General features: G+C 39.1%; 1 protein-coding gene across 8 annotated transcripts; it reads right to left on the bottom strand.

Moving 5' to 3' along the window:
* Positions 1-4,999: 4,999 nt before the first annotated feature.
* LOC109919641 (lipid droplet assembly factor 1) lies at positions 5,000-20,307 on the bottom strand. Of its 8 annotated transcripts, none has more exons than XM_048609462.1 (6): positions 19,592-19,705; positions 14,009-14,061; positions 13,516-13,670; positions 9,326-9,494; positions 7,742-7,880; positions 5,311-5,796 (listed from the first exon to the last, which is right to left on the bottom strand). In XM_048609462.1, the coding sequence occupies exons 3-6, from the start codon at positions 13,630-13,632 to the stop codon at positions 5,706-5,708; spliced, it is 516 nt and encodes a 171-aa protein (XP_048465419.1). In that variant the 5' UTR covers positions 13,633-13,670; positions 14,009-14,061; positions 19,592-19,705; the 3' UTR covers positions 5,311-5,705. The 8 variants fall into 8 exon arrangements, with proteins under 8 accessions (XP_020375261.2, XP_048465419.1, XP_048465417.1 ...); XM_048609460.1 differs by having other exon boundaries at positions 5,341-5,796; positions 14,009-14,058; XM_048609459.1 differs by lacking the exon at positions 19,592-19,705 and adding an exon at positions 19,127-19,321 and having other exon boundaries at positions 5,341-5,796.
* Between the last annotated feature and the right edge of the window lie 363 nt (positions 20,308-20,670).

Genomic DNA, 20,670 nt, shown 5'->3' with positions numbered 1-20,670 from the left:
AGGCTCTGAAAGCTTGTGTTTTCAAATAAACCTGTTGGACTATAACCTGGTGTCGTGTGATTTCTGACCTTGTCCACACAGAAGAAATCCTTAGGGACACAGTAGTAGTGTCCCTACCCCCCGGACTGGAAGGCCTGGGTTCAAAGTCCCACTTGCTCCAGAGGTGTGTAATAACATTTCTGAACAGTTTGATTAGAAAAGTAGGTTAAATAAAAAAAGAGAGGAAATCCTAGAATCAGGATTTAATAAGTCAGGAAGTAGAAAGGAGAGTGGGGAACTCAGGAAAATTGCAATGACCAGAGATGTGGTACTGAGTAAATTGTTGGAGCAGAGGGCTGACAAGTGGGTCCTGATGTAATTTATCCTAGGTCATAGCAGAAATGGTTAGTGAGATATATTGATGTATCGGTTTTAGTTTGCAAAATTCCCTTCATTCAGGGATGGTCACATCTGATATTTTTCCCTTTATTCAGGGGCTCATCCTTATTTGCCCAGAGGGCAGTTAAGAGTCAACAACATTACTGTGGGCCTGGAGTCACATGTAGGCCAGACCTGGTAGGAATGCCAGTTTCCTTCCCTAAAGAACATTAGTGAACAAGGTGGGTTTCTCCCCAAACAATGGTTTCATGGTCATCATTAGACCCTTAATTCTGGATATTTATTGAATTCACAGTCCACCTGCTGCCATGGTGTGATTTGAACCTGGGTCCCCAGGACACTCAGGTCTCTGGATTAACAGTCCAGTGATAATATCACTAGGCTATTACCTTCCTGATTAGAAGACAGTGAATGTAACTCCTTTATTCAAAGAGGACAGGAGGCAGAAGACAGGAAACTAGAGGCCAGTGAGCATAACATCTATCACAGGGAAATTGTTAGAACCTATTGTTAAAGAAGTTACAGCAGAACACTTGGGTATGTTTCAGTTAATCAAATTGAGTTAATGGTTTTGTGAAAGGGAAATCATGCTTTAGCAATCCATTGGAGTTCTTTGAGGAGGTAACAAAGGAGTACTGGTGGATATACTGCACTTAGGTTTCCAGAAGGCATTTAATAGAGAATCACATTAAATGCTATTGAGGTAAATAAAAGCTCATTGTGTAGGTAGCATATTGGCATTGGGTGGAAGATTCTTTGGCTTACAGAAAGTAGGGAACTAAGTGGGTCTTTTTCAAATTGTAATGAGTAGTATGCCACAGGGCCCAGTGCTGGGACTTCACTTGTACATCATTTATACACATGACTTAGATGAAGAGTTGGAAGACATAATTGCCAAGTTTGTTATGATGCAAGGTAAAGTAACCATACTCTTACCAGACCATAGGGCTACTTTCTCATTAAGGAGAAACAACTGGCGGTTGTTTAACCTGAGGGTCACCACACCTCAAAGCAAGGGGAGAGGTTGACAAGGACATTCCTTCATGGTATCACTCTTCATCATAAATAAGCCAACCAGCCACTGAGTTGCAAAGATAGCTGGGAAAATAAGCCATATAAAGACGTAAAGAAGCTACAAAAAGATATAAATAGGTTAACTGAATGAACAAAGATGTGGAAAATGGGGAAAAAAAGATGTGAATCTGTCCAGTTTGGCAGAAAAAAAAGCAAATTATCTCAATGGTGAAATTTCAGAACTCTAAAATGCAGAGGGATCTGGGTGTCAGATGCTTGAATCATAGAAGATTAGAATTAAGGTACACAATTAATTACAATAGTTAATAAGATGTTATTCTTTATCACGTAGTAATTGAATACAAAAGTATGGAGGTTATACTTCAGTTATGTGGGCACTGGCGAGATAATATCTAGAGTATTTTGTGCAGGATTGGCTACCTTATTTAAGGACATAACTGGATTGGAAACAGTTAAAGCTAACACCTTAAATGCATGTTTTGACTTCTGGGGCATGGTTGAACAGGTGAGTCTTGTATGTGCTGGAGTTTAGTCATAGAGTCATACAACATAGAAACAGGCCCTTTGGCCTGCTAGGCATATGCTGACCAGCAAAAACCAAACAACAGTAAATCCCATTTATCCGCATTTGGTCCACAGCCTACTATGCCTGGTATTTTAAGTGCTCATCTGGATGCTTCTTCAATGTTATGAGAGTACCTGCCTCTCCCATGCTCTCATACAGTGCATTTGATATTACTACCACCCTCTGGGTGAAAAAAAGTTTTCCTTAGATCTCCTCTAAATCAGTTACCTGTCACCTTAAATTTGTGTCTTCTGGTCTTTAGACATGTTTGCCATGGGGATAAAGATTCTCATGATCTACCCTGTCCACGCTTCTCAGAATTTTGTATACCTGAGTCAGATTCCCCTTCAGCCTCCTATGCTCCAACAAAAACAGACTCAGCTTATCCAGTCTCTCCTCATAACTAAGATTTTTTGTTCCAGGCAACATCCTGGTGAATCTCCTCTGCACCTCTCCTTTGCAATCACATCCTTCTGATAGTGTGGTGACCAGAACAGCACACAGAATTCCATCTGGGGCCTAACCAATATTTTATAAAGTTTTAACAATACCTTGTTGCTCCTGTTCTCTATGCCCTAGTAAAAGAAGGCAAGCATCTTACATGGGTTCTTCATTACCCTACCTGTGCTGTCACATTCAGGGATCTATGGACTTGGACACCAAGGTTTCTTGGTTCCTCAGTACTCCTCAGGGACCTGCCATTTATTGTGTATATCCTTCCCTTATCTGAGCTCTTAAAATGCATCACCTTGCACTGATCAGGATTAAATTGCATCTGTCGTTGCTTTGCCAAATTTACCAGTTGACTAACAAAAGCAGAAATTGCTGGTGAAACTCAGCAGGTCTGGCAGCCTCTATGGGAAGAAAGCAGCGATATTGTTTCAAGTCCAACATCAGAATTAGAGTTACTGGACTCGAAACTTTAACTCTGCTTTCTTCCCACAGAGGCTGCTAGACCTGCCAAGTTTTGCCAGGAATTTGTTTTTGTTTCAGATCTTCAGCATCAGTAGTTCTTTGCTTTGTAATATCAGACTATAACCTGAGACCATCCTCCTCACTATCAACAACACCTCCAATTTTCATGACATCTGCAAACTCACTAATTAAACCTAATTATACGTAGCAGAGCAAGAGGTGACTTGGTGAAGCAGAGATAGTCCTGATGAGTCTTGATATTGTAGCTGTGGAGATGTTCCCTCTTAAAGGAGTACCTCGAACTTGGGGGGTTGGGGGGCAGAGGCAGTGAGGTACCACCAACCTATAAGACAGATTAGGTGATTTTGGTTTCTCCCATAGTGTTGAGTGTCTTTGGAACCCTCTACCTTTTAAGGAAGAGGCTTTGAATACTTTTAAGGCTGAGGTGGATAGATTTGTGAAAACCAAGAGGTTAAAAAGTTATTAGGGTAGGCAGGAATGTGGATTTGAGGTTACAATCAGAACAGCCATGGTCTTATTGAGTGGCACAGCAGGTTTAAGAGACTGAATGCTCTACTCCTGCACCTTGTTCATATGTTTGGTACAGATTTACTTCTGTCACCATTCTTTCGTAATCGGTTCTGTACTTTTGCAAATATTAATTGTGGGGAAATACAAAGCTGATCATACCCGTGGGCAAATAAAATTCTATTTAATAACAAGTCTGGTGTCTTGGTAAATTGATTTAAAATGTTTACTCCCTCGAGATTACGTGAACTGTGGCCAAATCGATACCTAAAATCATTCAGCAGCTAATTACTTTAATTGGTATTTTACTTTTTGGGCCTTTAAAAATACAGTTTTGTGTACATCAGGCATCAACTGTACAATGCAAACCTACAACTTCTACGGTTTCCATGCAACAGAATATCCTTTTACTTATGTACATACAATATGATAATTTAAAACACATTGATTATTGTACTGTTCAATTCTTGGTATTTGAATCCACAATATAAGCACAGTGAAACTACACCAGAAAGTGGTTCAGTCTTAACTTTGGAGCTAGTGCAATTTGTATCAATTGAATTTTACCATTTATCTGTTTATTATTTATAAACCAACAAAACTTACATAATTTTAATTTAAAAACTGCAGGACCACAGTGAAAATGGTGATTACAAATCTCGCTGGTACAACAGCACATTTCAATTAGGCCCAGAACAAGCAATATTTGGCACAACATGCGTACTGTGCCAATAATATAAGGCACTCAATTTTTTTCCATTTAATATTTCTCATTGATAAGCTACTTTTGACTTTAACAAATCCCCAGTGCTCTTCAGGGCTATCTGGCTGGTAGCAGTTTCATTGTCAAAGACAACACCATGCTGGACAATACACTTGACTGGCACTCCATTCACAATATTCAATTCTGACTCCCTTTACAACTGATACAGTGGCAGCAATGTGTCCTATCTGCAAAATGCACTGCTGCAAGTGACCAAGGCTCCTTCAACATCACCTTCTATAACCACTACCATCTAGAAGGACAAGGGCAGAAGATACATGGGAACACCACCACCTGCAAATTCCCTTCCAAACCAAACACTATGCTGGAAGCACATGACTATTTGTTCAGTGTCACTGGGTCAAAATTTTGGAACCCCCTCCTGCATTGTAGCATACTTACACAACATGGACTGCAGTGGGTTTAAGAAGGTTGTTCACCACCCTTTTCTCCAAGGCAATTAATACCTAGCCTGTGATGTCCACGTCATGAGGATGAATAATTAAAAGGCGTATTTTGTTCTCTGTAGATTCAATAATTAAATGAGAGATTAGGGAAGTATTAGTTGCAACAGGTCTTGCTTTGTATGCATTAATCCTCATTCACAACACTATCCGCCCTCTCAACTTTGTTCTTTCATTATCGATGGGTCAAAATCCTGGAATTCCTCCCTAATGCATTGTGGGTCAACCTACAGAAGGTGGACTGCAGCGGTTCAAGAAGGCAGCTCACCAACACCTTCCCAAGGACAGGCAATAAATGCTTGCCCAGCCAGCGACACCCACATCCCACAAATAAATAAAAAAAACTTAGACTTTCCATACTACTTGTTTATTTTAACAGTGTCTTCAAACTGTTAACTGCCACACAGCAGAAACTGTCATTCTCTCTAGTCCAGACTTCATAAGTTGTAATTCAACAGCCCACTTTGCTCCATTCAGTGCAATCCAAATAGTAAATATTCACTAAACAATTGTATTTTTAACAGATAGTCAGAACTGCCAATGCTGGAGAATCTGAGATAACAAGGTGTAGAGCTGGATGAACACAGCAGGCCAAGCAGCATCAGAGGAGCAGGAAAGCTGACGTTTCCGGTCTAGACCCTTCTGGTCTCTTTCAAAAAGTATAAAATAAGCAATGGATCAAAAACATTTGTTATTGCTTTAAGTATCTGTTTTATTAATATATTGAGGATATTACCATCACTTAGAATGCTTAAGTATAACTCCAATCATTGCTGATACAGATACAATATATAGTCTTTCTGTATCTAATGACCAGGTTTCCATGTTATACAGTAATTATAGTAAAATATATAGGTTAAAGTGTACAAAAGTTCTCATTCAGAATGACATTACACAAACAAAAATGCTGAAAAATTGGGAAGATGAACATCTGCTCTTAACAAAAGTGTAACACGTATTGAAAGCAAAAACAAACTTCTCATGAAAGGAGATTAGTGCAAATAGAGTTGTTTTACATAAATACAACTTAACAGAAACTACAGGAATATTTTGCAATCTAATCCTTCTTCAGGGTAGATTTGGATTCAGTCTCATCTGGATATGAAATTGCTGAGTAGCTGACAGCTTCTTCTTCTTTACTTGGAGTGCTTAGAGAAAGGTAATAACATCAGCAACAATCTGTATTATTTAACTCAAATACATCTGCTGAGTTACTAAATACAGCTAAAATTACAATTGGGATAAGAAAAAAATGTAATGGTTTTGACAAGTGCTGAACAACTGCATAATTCCCCATGATGCAAACACACTAGAGTCTACCCCATAATCAAAAGACTAGACAATGCAAATACCGGAAATTTGAAATGAAAACACTGGTTGGGATTTTGTTGAGCCAATGGGGGTCTCACCCACAAGTTGCTGAATGGTGCGGAACCACATCAGTTCTGTGGGGTGGTCTGAGTGAATCAACGGGTCTGTGTCGTATCATTAGCCACTGTTGGTCTTCCCCACAAGTGAGTTCCCAGAGGCAGAAGGCTTGCCCAGCAAAAGCTGTCAGCCAATCCAAGATTGGCAGCTCCTCATGCTGCCTACACAAGCCTGAGCTGTGGGAACTCACAGCACTATACCCAGGGTCATGGAGGAACAGCAGGCAATCACAGCAATGAAGGCAGGTGAGGGTCATGAGGCATGGACTTTCAGCAATCCAACCCCCAACCTTGAGGCCAGTCCTTCAATTGGACACAAAGTAAGAGACCATAAGAGACCATTCTCCAATATGACAACACCTACCACCACCCTCCACCAAGAGCTAGCTGGTAAATCTGGCTGGTTTCACTGCAGGGCTTTTTGAGGGCACTGGAGATGTGTGCAGTTTCCATTTAGTTTCTAAACTGCATTTGGTTCAGGGAAAGGGACAAAGGCAAGTGAATGGAAGTGTATATTTTAAAATGTAAATAAAAAGATCAAATTGAATATCTTATAAGTTTGACAAGCTGCACAGGCTTGAATTTAGAAAGTTGAAGTGTGATTTTCAGGATATTAAGGGGAATACGCAGATTAGATATACAGAAACTATTTCTGCTGGTTAAGCATCTAGGATAAGGGTGCATAATCTAAGTGAAATTAGAAAACACGTCTAGACAAAAGGTGGTTAAAGTTTGGAACATTCCTTCACAAATAACAACTGATGCTTACAAAAGGATTAATTTTATAGCTGAGAGTGAGAGATATTTGGCTTAATGAAAACAGGACAAAGGTGAGCATGTAGAGTTAGGCAAATCAGCCATGAATTCACTGAATGGAGTAAAGGCCAAGATGGCCTACTCCTGATCCTGTGGTCTTGTTTCATGCCATATATTACCAATAATTTCCATATATTTACCTATAGCTTCCAGATTGACTGGTTTGTCATGAGTGACTGAAGTTAAAACTGGAAATGGGTTTGACCCAAATCATTCCCCCAATGGATTAGTCGACGATTCCATTTTGTGGTAAACTTCACATTCTCCCCAAATCTCAGACAGAGGGGCGTTGTCTAAACTTCTTGGGGATGAGTCTGGTTTTGTGGCATTAGTTCCAAATGGATGATGGTGAAATTTTATACGTTGCAATGCTTGCTTTCTTATTGATGCTAGATCTCTTTGGTGGCCAAAAAAGCAAGGTCGTTAGGATTGGATTCAATTCCATTCCTTAAGTTCAAGCTTCTGTCAAAAATTGTGCTAAATTTCATACACATTCGGCACATTATACTGACACAAACTTTCTCATGAGTAGACAACAGCAGAAGGAATTCCACCACCTGAGTGAGTTGTGTTCTTAAAATGCCAATAAATAGCATTAAAAAAATTTGTTTAAAATTAAACAAATGTAATGTTTCATGTTTGAGTATGTGTTGGTAGATATTAATTATCTAGCATTAGTAGATACTAGATTTAGCATCTACAAGAAATACGTTTTTACAAATATCCTTCCATACAGGTTTAGAATATTTAATTACACTTAAAATTAAAGTAGCTCAAAATGTTAACAAACTAACACATTAAATTTCCTAGAGATTAAACAGAATTTAAATATTTAATGAAATGTCCATACCTTAAATTGTGATAATAATTCATTGTTGTGGAGAAGGTAAAAAAGCAGACAGCCAGAAAAGAAGTGATGATCAGTGAAATGAGAACTAACCCACATAAAAAACAAAGGAGGACAACACCACCTATCGACAGCATCAGACCTGGTAGATAATTGAATAAAAAAAGTCCTGAGTTATACAAAAAGCTGAATGCTTTATACAGATACCATGTCAATGCAGGAGACCTGATGACTAAACTTATGTTGCTATACTTTTCAATTCTTTTGTAGATAGGTGAACTCTCAATCTGGATATTGCTTTTGGTAAAATGTTTATTTTTACTATGTCAGAGAGATGTACATTACTTTTCTTCTAAAGAAAATATCTTGATAAAGACAAAACAGTAAATTACACTATCTAGAATTAAGCAACTGACTAATAAAGAATGAAAATAACCTCGAACGTATAGGAAGCTGTTCTGATGCTAATGTGGCTAGAACATGTACACATTGCATTAGAAAGGTCATTGTAATTGTTTTAGTAATCTGTACAGTAAGTACAGGTTTCTCATTACACTTCAATATTACAGGTTTCACTTAAGCCTTGAAAATAAACTAATAGGTATTATGTTGGATTTTCTGTCACTCCAATTCAAATTGTTCAATTTTTGAAATCTTCCTTCAAATGCACGGTCCTACAGACAGAAGGCCCGTGCATATGGCTAAATAGGCTGGGACTTTTCTTCACTGGAGCATAGGAGGTTGAGAGGTGGCCTTATAGAATTTTATAAAATAATGAGGGTTATAGATAAGGTGAATGGCAGGCGTCTTTTCCTAAGGTGGGAAATTTCAAGACTAGGGGGCATATTTTTAAGGTGAGAGGAGAAAGATTTAAAACAAACATGAGGGGCTTTTTTTTAAACACAGAGAGTGGTTCGTGCTTGGAATGAACTTCCAGAAGTGATGGATGCGGGTACAGTTACAACATTTACAAAGCCTTTAGATAAGTTCATGAATAAGAAATTTTTGGAGGGCTAAGGGTCAAGTGCAGGCAGGTGGGACCAGTTTAGATTGGGAGTATGGTAGGTGTGGACTGGTTGGACTGAAAGGTGTGTTTCTGTGCTGTCTGACTCTATATCAAAACACATGTGAAATTGTTGTCTAGGTGACAAACCTTAGGAAACTCCTGTGTACTATTCTTCACTAAAACTAGTGTGCTCAATGGGCTGAAATGAGATCGATCAGAATGAGAGGCTCTCCTCCTACGGGATTTTTTAAATCTGTTACACAGATGATGTGCATTAACTTGGTTCAGAGCCCATCTTCCATGACCTCAAACAAGACAAACAATACTCTCTACATTCAACTAAATGACTAATCAGATTATCCTAATACTTTTGTTTTCATTTTTAAGCAATTTTTACAAGGGAATAAAAACAGAAGGGCATAGAAAATTTGAGCATATCCATTCTTATATTTGGAAATTATACTATAGCCATCCATGCACAATTCCCCACTGTCACTCCAAATTTAGTAATAAATAGAATTATGAGATGGTAGGTTTTAATGATGCATTTACATAAATAAACCTTTTGTGGAATTCAGTACCTTCCATCACAATGAAACCAATGCAAGCCAAGAGGGATGTAATCACTGCGAAAATCAGGAATAAACCGACTGGCACGGCTGCCATTATGGTAAAAATCAGCAACAATAATGCAAGGAAAGGGTGGTCATCCAGGTACTGACCCACAGAGGTGCTCATGAAAGCTGCAACCTGCAAAACCAACAGATTAACAGAGATTAAGATATGAAATCATTCTTTGTAAGGCTGGGATCATAGAATTTCAGTTTACCAAAGGAAAGCAATTGTATGATTAGTTCTCAATTTAAGGTGATACATTTCCCAAACTACCTGCAGTAGACATTTAAAATTCTCATACTCATTCTTGCCATGATGGGGAACATATGCTCCATCAGCTCATGCACACTGACATCTTTTTGTCCCATTTTTAATATCCATACCTTATTGTCTAGCCCTAACCTGTGGAATTTCATCCCTAAAATCTTCTGAAATCCTATTTCTGATCAATTTTTCTTCAACTCTCTTCATATAGATACACAGAACATAAGAGCAATCTTTACTTAGGTGAAGAGACAAAAACCACACACAATATTCCACATCTTGTCTCACCAAGACCCTGTCCAGCTGGAGGAAAACTTTCTTCTTTCTGCACTGAAACCTCTCACCTCTCACAGCAGTGAGAACCACACCCCTAAACCAATGAGCTGCCTGGTGGTTTTGTTTCTAGTTTTATTTTGTCACAGCTCAGCGGGTGCCTTAATTTAGTAAGCAGATCGCACTAAAATTTTAGATCATTTTCAGTATTCTGAAATTATGTGCAATTTAAAAGAAAACCATGTATTCACTAATAGTCTCAGTTCATTAATAAGTTAGTCCAATGGCCTATTCCAGCTGTGACAGAGCCTTTATGACTTATAAATCACAAATGTGATTTGATCTTCCACTACTTAGGTTGTATAGAGTAGTGGAATGTGCAACATTGATTGACTAATTTTAATACGTATATATACAATTAATGAAACTTCTGTAAAACACCCATTTATGTTTAGTTAAAAAAAATTCAATCTTGGTTTCAGTTCAAAGCTCTAACAAAATGCACAATTAGGTAGAGATGGAGTCTTTGAGTTCTTGGTAAATTAAGGTTGTGAACACAGCTACTCTTAGTTAGGCTGATTGTAAACTGAACTTGATGCTTTCTCCAGCTTAATCAGGATTCCAAAGCTATAATAATTCAGCTAATATCCGATGGTGAGACGTCCAGTCTCAAATATCAAACAAGAATTTAACGTTATTCAGTTTAACTGTTTTTTTTTCAATCCAAAACTGCTGGGTTGTTCTTTTCATAGAATACATATTCATGTACACATCCAATAAACCTCTTGACAAAAGTCAGTCATAATCAGAAAACATCAACCAACAGAAATATACTAAAAAGTTGGAAGCACCGCAGAGTCAGATGTGATTAGTTAGATTTGATGGAAGTGTTCAAAAATTATCAGCAGTGTTGGCAGAGTAGGGAAAAACACTTCCCATTGATATACCAATCTAGAAGGAGTCGGACATACATTTAAGATAATTGGCAAAAGAAACAATGGAGACACGAGGGGAAACTTCTTCACAGAGAGTGGTTAGAATCTGGAATGTGGTGTCTGAGAGTGTGGTGGAAGTAGGTTCCATCAAGGCAAAAGGAAGTGGATGATTATCTGAAAAGGAAAGATGTGTAGGGTGTCATGGAGAAGGCGAGGGCGGGCACTAGGTAAAATTCTGAATCAAGATGGATCAAATGGTCCTCTTCCGTGCTGTTACCATTGTGTTTCTGAAGATTTTTCAGTTAATTGACTCAGTTCATTAGAATTTCAATTTTCTAGCCAACAAATTAAACAAACAGGTAATTGTGAACAAAATAGTGAATTGTGAATGTATTATCCATTTCATGATTTTGACTGGCTGATTTCTTAGTTTAATTCCAGCTGAATGAGAAACTTTAAAGGTATATAATTACATAATATATTCATCAACTTCATTCACATTCACATATATTATATACACACGTGCATGTGCACGCATGCATACATGCGCGCACACACACACACACACACACATTTCCTCTGGTAGCCCGTTCCACATATGCACCACTTCCTGCGTGAAAAAAATTGCCCTTTAGGTCCCTTGTAAATCTTTCCCCTCTCACCTTAGACCTACGCCCTCTAGTTTTGGACCTCCCCATCCTGGGGGCGAAGACCTTGGCTATTCACCCTATCCACGTGCATCATGATTTTATAAACTTCTGTAAGGTCACCCTGCAGCCTCCAAAGCTCCAGGGAAAATAACCCCAGCCTATTCAGTCTGTCCCTTTAGCTCAAACCCTCCAACCCTGGCAAATCCTTGTAAATCTTTTCTGAACCTTTTCAAGTTGCACAACATCCTTCCTGTAGCAGGGAAACCAGAACTGAACACAGTATTCCAAAAGCAGCCTACCCAATGTCCTGTACAGCTGCAACATGACCTCCCAACTCCTATATCCAATGCACTGACCAATAAAGGCAAGCATACCAAATGCCTTCTTTACTACACTGTCTACCTGTGACTCCGCTTTCAAGGAACTATGAACCTGCACCCCACCATTCAATGGGATTATAACAAGACCCTTTTGTAGTAGGTTTCTGACTTATACAAACACATTGGTGCCAAGTTAGACTATTACGGAAGAATTCTGTGTGATTAGTTAATTGAGGATTAATAATTTATTCAAGCTACACTCATTTTAAGAATGGCATGTAACTACGCAAAGCTGAACGTATGTAGTAGTTACCGAAGAAATGGCAAGCTGCAGCTTGTTCAAAACACATTTTCACTCAGATAGTACCTAGCTATACAAAAGTACATCAGAGATAGTAAGAACTGCTGATGCTGGATTCAGAGATAACACAGTGTGGAACTGTGTTCCTCCAGCTCCACACTGTGTTTTACAAAAAAACATGTTGGCATGTAAGTTGTATGTTTTAGTTCAGTCAGTTTCTAGTCAAGTAAACATGGATCACCAACTGAAGTTCTGGATTAGTGAATAATACTTGGAAAAATGTATTTGCTTAGTTCAAAAACTTTTTTTCTCTGAATAGAGGATGTCTTTAATATTCATATATTATTACACGTTATTGATGCCAAAGGCATTATTTTTCTTTCATTCAGTTACCCAATACCATACAATTGGCATCTCTGCAATATCTGTGGGGTGTTATCAGATGATATGTTATGAGCTGCCTCCTTACATACAAGGTAAAATGGAGCAGTGGAGAGCAGTAAATGAAATCATGTGAAGACAAGTCCAGGGATAGCTCCTCAGGTCAAAACCTACTGAAAGCAAGGAACAAACTAGTAACATCTAGATACAAAGGAGACAGCAGCTCTTTGTGTCATGTGCAGATTCCTGGATTCTTGCAGGCAATCAGACCGGGAAAGGAGACCCAAACAGGTGCTGCTAAACCAGGCAGAAGTTAAGGAGTGCTTTTGCATTAACCACCAAGTGGAGGGTTGGTGGGAATGGTATCTGTGTCCGAGGCAAAATAGATTTGTGAGGAGTTAAAAAAAAAATGGAATTACCAGAGGATACCATGCAACAGGAAAGCCACTCAATTATGCTCACAGGGTTGATAGAAGGATGTTTGTTTAAAAGGAAAATTCACCTTGGTAAAGCAAGAAGAGATCCTATTTGAGCCGTGAGGAGCTCAAGACTTTAAATTCAAGACTGCACGTTGTCAGTGAGTATGGTGCAATGTATAGATGCATGCAAGCCCACGGAATAATAATTATATAGATGCAGAATGGGGTTTTGGCCCTGTTACAAAATGACAGGGGCATACATTTTCCGTGGTTTAGTGCATTCTTTGCCTACTAACAAAAAATGTTGCAGGTCTGGGAGCATTTATGCAGACAAAAACAGAGTTAACGTTTTGAGTCTGGTATGACGCTTCAGAACTATTTTGATTTTAGCTTGATTGTTATAGTTCCAGTCTTAAAACCCATGAAAATCTTTGTTGTGTGATCCTGAATCAGTCACTGGGGAAATGATACACCTTTTAAAAAGATATTGATCTCTAGGGGATCATATAAATATTAAGAGAATTTTGTTATTGTTAAGTACCCTGCAAGACCCTTGACTTAATAATTCTGCTTAGACCAGAAGTGATAATGACATATATGTGGGATATCATACCTTTGAGTTGCTGTTGATTGTATGCATCATTGCATTAAATCGATTTTGAAGGTCTTGCATTTCTCTTGCTAATGGTAGCCCTTCAGAGTTTGACATTTTACTTGGTGTTTCATTCATTTCCAGCAAGATGGACGCTCAGTGACAGGAGATAAAATCTGTACGAGAAAGGAATTTTTTAAAAGCAAATAATGATCTTGTTTATTAAGATCACAATTAAACTGAGTGGGATTATGGTGACTTGAAATGCTGGTGCTGGAGAAAAGATAAAAATAGTTAAAATAAACTGATATTCTTAAATATTCTTAAATGGGAATTTCAGGTAATTATTTTCTAATGTCTAATAACATCAAAATTGTGAAGCTTTTAAAAATAAGACAATCTATTTACAAAAACAGACATGTTGATTAGGCCAGACATGTTCTAACCTTCCAAATGACTAACTCTCTCCCATACTCTATACAAACATGTCATTAGTTGTTTGCACAGATTTTACCTCTGATGTTATGGTATCTCTTCTGGTCATTCAGGAGCATTGTGTTCCGCCTACTGAGGAAAAACAAGGATCCTTTGTCATCACAATAAAATGATGATCGCAGCGAGACCTCCCTTTCATTTATACTTCAGGAAAGGATGCAAGATTTGATTAGGAACTGTCTGGAGACTTCCTGACACTAATGACATCGGGGCTGTATAAACTTGCAGAGCAGAGAAGCATAAAGCAAAAGTAATGTGGTTATTATGAGAGATTTCATTAGACTGGGAGAAGCAGAAAAACTGAACTGGTAAAGGTGGCAAAATCTCTACAATTCTATAGAAGATTTTTTTTGCCACAAACATTTCAGAACATACAAGAGAACAAGCAAGAATAGATTTTATGATGAGCAACAAATCAGAACTTGTTAAGTATCTCACAGTAAGGGAACATATTGTGAATAGTGAACATAATTTGCCTGGAGTATATACAAGATTTGAGCACAAGAAAATCACTCGTAAGACAAGGTTTTTAATTACACAAGTGAAAATTTGAAAAGCTAAACAGCAAATTCACCATTGTAAATTGGTTTGAACAACTAATGGTTAAATCCACAAACAAAAGGGAAGTACTCAAAGTAATATTTGTTTCAATGCAAATGCTGTATGTACCTGTCAAAGGCAAAAGCTCTAGTAAAGCAAACAAAACATGCAAAAAGGACTGAAATGGAAGAAGAGATCTACACAAGCCGGCATTAAGGTCTAGTCCCGGCATGAAGGTCTCAGCCCAGTTTTCCAGCATACCCCGAATCCAGGAGTAGTTAATTGAACTGTGATGAACTTTTATTTTATTTTCCTCTTATTTATGACTTCTGTCATTAACTTAGTTGCCACTGTATGGCGATTTATAAAACTTTTCACTTTTTTTTGTGAAAATACACATGACAATAAATTGCTACTCCATTCTAACCCAAAATGCAAAGATTTAGTGGACGAAAAAGTCCAAGTGAGAGGAGAACATTCTAAAAGGAATAAGATTAGTGTTGGGACTACAACTGTCAAATTCAAAAAAGTCAAATCAGAATATTTTCTTAATGGTGAGGAACTAAGTAAGAGCAAAGGGTATTGGTGCATTGGCATAGAAAGACATCAACAACATTTGTGGCCTTTATCACAAATTGAATACAAATGAGAGGAATTGATGCTGCAATGGTATAAAGACTTGGAACCCATTAAGAGTATCATGTTCAATTTTGGGCATGGTACCTTGGGAATAATGTACTGTTCTGGAGGGTAATGGTGCAGCTTCAGCAAAATTATTCAGGTCTTAAAGAGTTAAAGTGAATCTCTTGAGATAAATGAAGATAAATTTGCCCTAGCTTTAGGGGTGATCTAATTGAATAGAATGAATGGGAAATTTATTTACAGAACTTTCTCAAACCTCAGAACATTCTTAATTTGCAAATTATACAATTTCAGCACTTATAATACTCAAGAACTGCAATGTTACAAAATGAATAAGTTCATATCTGGAGGCTTATTCCACATTAAATCGAAAGGCTATGGATTTCCAATCACATAAAAGAACACATTACTTTCTTTTTGTTTTGAATAGCACAACTCACAGATAACAAATAGTTACTCAGCCCAAACTTGGAAGATTAGAAAATTGAAACAGACCCTTTGACCCAACTAGTCCACGCTGATCATGTTCTCAAACTAAACCAGTCCCACCTGCATACATTTGGCCCATATCCCTCCAAACCTTTCCCATTCACGTATTTGTCCAAATGCCTTTCAAATGTTGTAATTGTACCTGAATCCACCGCTTTCTCTGGCCGTTCATTTCGCACGCTAACCACTCATATTATAAAAAAGTTGCCCCTCATGTCCTTTCTATATCTTTCCCCTCTCACATTAAAAATATGCCTCCTAGTTTTGAACTCTTCCCCCCACAGATCTCATGAAAGAGAGAGTAATCAGTTTTCAACCATGTATCCATCACATTTTTTTCTTAGCTGACTGAGTAACCTGTTCTTAAGTGTCATAATTTTAAGAAATGGGTGTTGGTATTATTGCAAATATTTCCTTTTACTAGGTTGAAAATCAGGAAAGAGAGTATCCAGGACCAAGTCAATACTTGTACTTTAAGGATAGAAGTCTGTCATTCTTACCTGATCTGGCTTACATGTGACTGAACACTCACAGCAATGGCTTGATGCTTAACTGCCCTCCTGGCAATTAGAGATGGGTACTAATACTAGCATGGTCAGCAACACATATTGATGTTGCTGCTGTCTTTCCCAGCCATGTCAAACTCCTGAGTAACCGATCCTTTGCTTCTCTGACCTAGCTTAAACTTTAGGTGTATATTGTTGTGCCTGTGTTTTATAGTCATAGAGTCATACAGTAAGGAAACAGACCCTTTGGTCCAACCAGTCCATGACAACCATAATCCCAAACTAAACTAGTCCCACTTATCTGCGTTTGGCCCACATCCCTCAAAACCTTTCCTATTCATGCACCTATACAAATGTCTTACAAATGTTGTAACTGTACCTGAATCTACCACATCCTCTGGCAGTTCATTCCAAATAAGAACGACCCTCAGTGTGAAAAAGTTGCTCCCCAGTTCCTTTTAAATCTTTCTCCTCTCACCTTATCAATATGCTCCCTAGTTTTGAACTTACAACCCTCCCCACCCCAAGGGGAAAGATCTTTGCTATTCACCTTATCTATGCCCCTCATGATTTTATAAACCTCTATATGGTCACCCCTCAACCTCAATCTCCTGTGAAAAAAGTTCCAGCCTATCCTTATAACTCAAACCCTCAAGTCCTGGCAACATCCTGGTAAATCTTTTCTGAACCCTCTCTAATTTAATAAAATCCTTCCTATAGCAGGGCAACCGGAACTATACACAGTATTCCAAAAGTGGCCTCAACAACATCCTGTACAACCTCAATACGGCATCCCGACTCCTACAACATGATCGGCGTGGACTAGTTGGATCGAAGGGTCTGTTTCCAGGCTGTATGACTCTATGACATCCAGGGTTCTGTTTCGAGATCCCCTTTTATCAAGGATCATGGTTTGAATCAAGAATCATGTGCTGAATTTATGTTGACACAACAGCATGCATTTAAAAAACATCTTTAAAGTAAAAAAAAAAGGAACAAGTGCTATAAAAAATATAAAATCATGGGAGAATAAGGTTAGGAAGGATGGCTGAATTCTTTAGCATATAAATTGGTTTTGAGAAGATTTTAGAAAGGTGTAGGGGTAAGGGGAAGTGAACACTAAATCTTACATATGCCGTCCATAAACCATTCCAGCTCAGGTGCATCCTCAGCATGCAAAAGTATAACATCTTCTTCACCACAAGACTGCAATTGTTCCAATTTTCTGACCTGAAATGTGAACTTTAAAAAAAAAATCCTGATTTCTTGTAATATATTTGCAACAGATTCCAACTACTTCCTGTGAGCAATACTGGTTGCTATGCATTACTATAAAATTTGGAAAGTTACCTGCCTCAAGTCATGGTTTCAAATTAGCTGTCAGAAAGACTTAATCATTTAGCCTGCCCTTGTTCTGCCTATGTATGTGATAAGATTTTCTATTTCACTACAACAGAGATGATATGTGTGTGTGGGATGTTGGGGAGGGTGAGGACAGAGATTTGCAAAAACTATTTAAAATTATGAGGGAATGCAACATGATCTGCTGATACAGTAGCAATATTAATGAGAAACTTTTAAATGGAAATAACATCTAAAGATGGGTCTTAAAGATTTCAAGTGAGGAAATTTGAATATTTCCTTACACATCCTGTTCCACTGGAAGATTGTCCAGGAAAAGGAAACAAATTGGTTTGTGTGCATATCCACCCCAACCAGAGGGTGCCAGAATGCATATGTACCAATAAGGAATAAAAGTAGGCCACTTATCGAGTCGTAGTATCATGCAGCACCAAAACAGACCCTTCGGTCCAACTCGTCCACGCCACCTAGCTCTCCCAAACTAAACTAGTCCCATTTGCCTGCATTTGGTTCACAATCCTCTAAACCTTTCTTATTCATGTGCCTGTCCAAATGTCATTTAAACGTTGTAACTGTACCTGAATCCACCTCTTCCTCTGGCAGATCATTCCACATACGAACCACCCTGTGTGTGAAAACATTGCCTCTCAGGTCCCTTTTAAATAATTCCCCTCTCACCGAAGGGTCCCAACCTGAAATGTCAGCTTTCCTGCTCCTCTCATGCTGCCTGGCCTGCTGTGTTCCTCCAGCTCCATGCTGTGTTATCTCTGACTCCAGTGTCTGCAGTTCTTGCTATCTTAAAAATATGCCTTCTAGTTTTGAACACCCCTACCCTAAAGAAAAGACCTTTGCTATTCACCTTATCTATGCCCCTCATGATTTTATAAGCCTCTATATGGTCACTCCTTAACTTCCTATGATCCAATGAACAAAATCCCAGCTTATTCAGCCTATCCTCATAACTCAAATCCTCCAGTCTCAGTAACATACTTGTAAATTTGTTTTTGCATCCTTTCCAACTTAATAATATCCTTCTTATTAGCAGGGCTACCAGAATCATACGTAGTACTCCAAAAGTGGCCTCACCAATGTCCTGTACAACCATAACATGATGTCCCAACTTCTATACTCAATACTCTGACCAATGAAGGCAAGCGTGTCAAATAACTTCTTCACCAACCTGTCTACATGTCACGCCCCTTACAAGGAGATATGTACTTGAACCCGTAAGTCTCTCCAGTGTTCGACAACACTCTCCAGGCCCTGCCATTAACTTGGCCCTTTCAGCCTGCTCCACCATTCAATAAAATCATGGCTGATCTGATTTTAACCTTAGCTCCAGATTCCTGCAGACCCTGATAATTTTTCATTCCCTTGGTCATCAAGTATCCAGCTACCGCTTCCTCAAACAAAATGTAAAGATTCTGCATCCACTCTTTTTTGATAAAAAGAATTTCAGAGACACTCATTTCACCTCCACCCCCGCCCCATCTTCCATTTTAAATGAGTGATCTGTTATTTTTAAACCGTGACCCCTAGCTCTAGATTCTCCCACAAGAAGAAATCGTCCACCAGGTCAAGTTCTCTCAGGATCTTACATCTTACAAGTCATCTTCGACTCTTCTAAACTCCAAGGCCTCGTTGTTTCCGTCAATTCCCATTGGTCCGCTGCAGATTTTAAACAGGAAATCTCTGGATCCCCGGACAATTTATCATCAATCTCCCCGAGACCAAGACATCTCCTCGGGAGCTGGATGCATCCTCCGCGCCGGGGCCCCGCATAGCAACGGGAGGGGCCCCGCGTAGCAACGGGAGGTGGGGTGGGGGCCCCGCGTAGCAACGGGAGGTGGGGTGGGGGCCCCGCGTAGCAACTGGAGGAGGGGGAGGCCGCATAGCAACTGGAGGAGGGGGCCCCGCGTAGCAACGGGAGGTAGACACCTTGCTCCCTTAGCAACCGGCTCCGGGGCCGGAGGATGGCGGTGGTCAGTGCCGGGAATAGACAGCGCTGAAGCCCGAAAGAGTCACTCAGATCCTTGGCCTCATAAAATTGACATTTAACCCACCTTCTTCCTCCTTCGGGGTGGCTGAGGCCTAGCTTTCTCCCGGCCGCCTCGGGCTGTGGTCTGTGGAGGGAGGAACAGTCCGCTCCAAGTCCCCTCCGCGTATTTCACTTTGACACAAACCGACGGAGAAAACAAAAATAAAAATGCATCCCGAGTCCCGGAAGCTGAGGTGTCGATGTTCCGGATTCCGAGGGCCGGACGAATGTGTTCCGCTGCTTGAGAGAGCTCGCAGTACAGCAGGGTAATGTCAGAAATATTATTAATATATTTTCCATTCTGTTTGTTCCTTGATGTGCTGTGTTCTTCTTTAAAATGGAGGGGACACTTTTTCTCTGATGACACTGCGGTTCGAGGCAGTATTTGCTTAGAGAATTCTCATTTTCTTCATTCTCACGCTCATATTCCCCAAATTTTCCTCTCACTCATTCTCACTCTCATTCTCCTCCTACCACCCATTTGAGAATTCTACTCCCATTTCTTTTAACTTCCTCGCACTGTCACTCCCATTTCTCCCAATTTCCTCTTTGTACTTAAGAATTCTCACCCATTTCCCCTATTTTCATTCCATTTGTGAATTAATTTCTATTTCTTTCCAATTACCTCCAGTGTCCTCCCAACACTGAGGGAGATGGCAACATTGTCTGTCGGCTGCCACGTGACCCCAAGGTGAACTTGGCAACAGACACCAGCACCGAAACCAATGATCCACACAAGAGGTAACCACTTGTTCAGAACCTGCACCACAGGATTGGTCTCTTAAGCCATCAGCAAAAGTGCACCATCTGAAATTACCCCAGGCCTAATCGTTTTGTTACATGTTCATGATCCTGTGTAGATGGAAAATATTTGATTACAGCCTCATAAAATCTGTCCCCAATGGAAGATGATTGAAACTAACTTATAAAGTAAATACAAAGTCTTTGAAAAATTTGAATTTATATAACATCTTATCATGTTTATCAAGATAAGTTTTGAAATACTTCACACATCGTAAATTACGTCAAGTAAAATAAAAGTTTGTAATCCAGACACTTAGACAAGTACTGCCACTGTTTTTCTTTGATTAAAGCTGTACAACT

The sequence above is a fragment of the Rhincodon typus genome, chromosome 21, assembly GCF_021869965.1.
Source record: "Rhincodon typus isolate 14 chromosome 21, sRhiTyp1.1, whole genome shotgun sequence".
Taxonomy (NCBI): domain Eukaryota; kingdom Metazoa; phylum Chordata; class Chondrichthyes; order Orectolobiformes; family Rhincodontidae; genus Rhincodon; species Rhincodon typus.
This window is presented reverse-complemented; position numbering and strand designations above follow the sequence as displayed.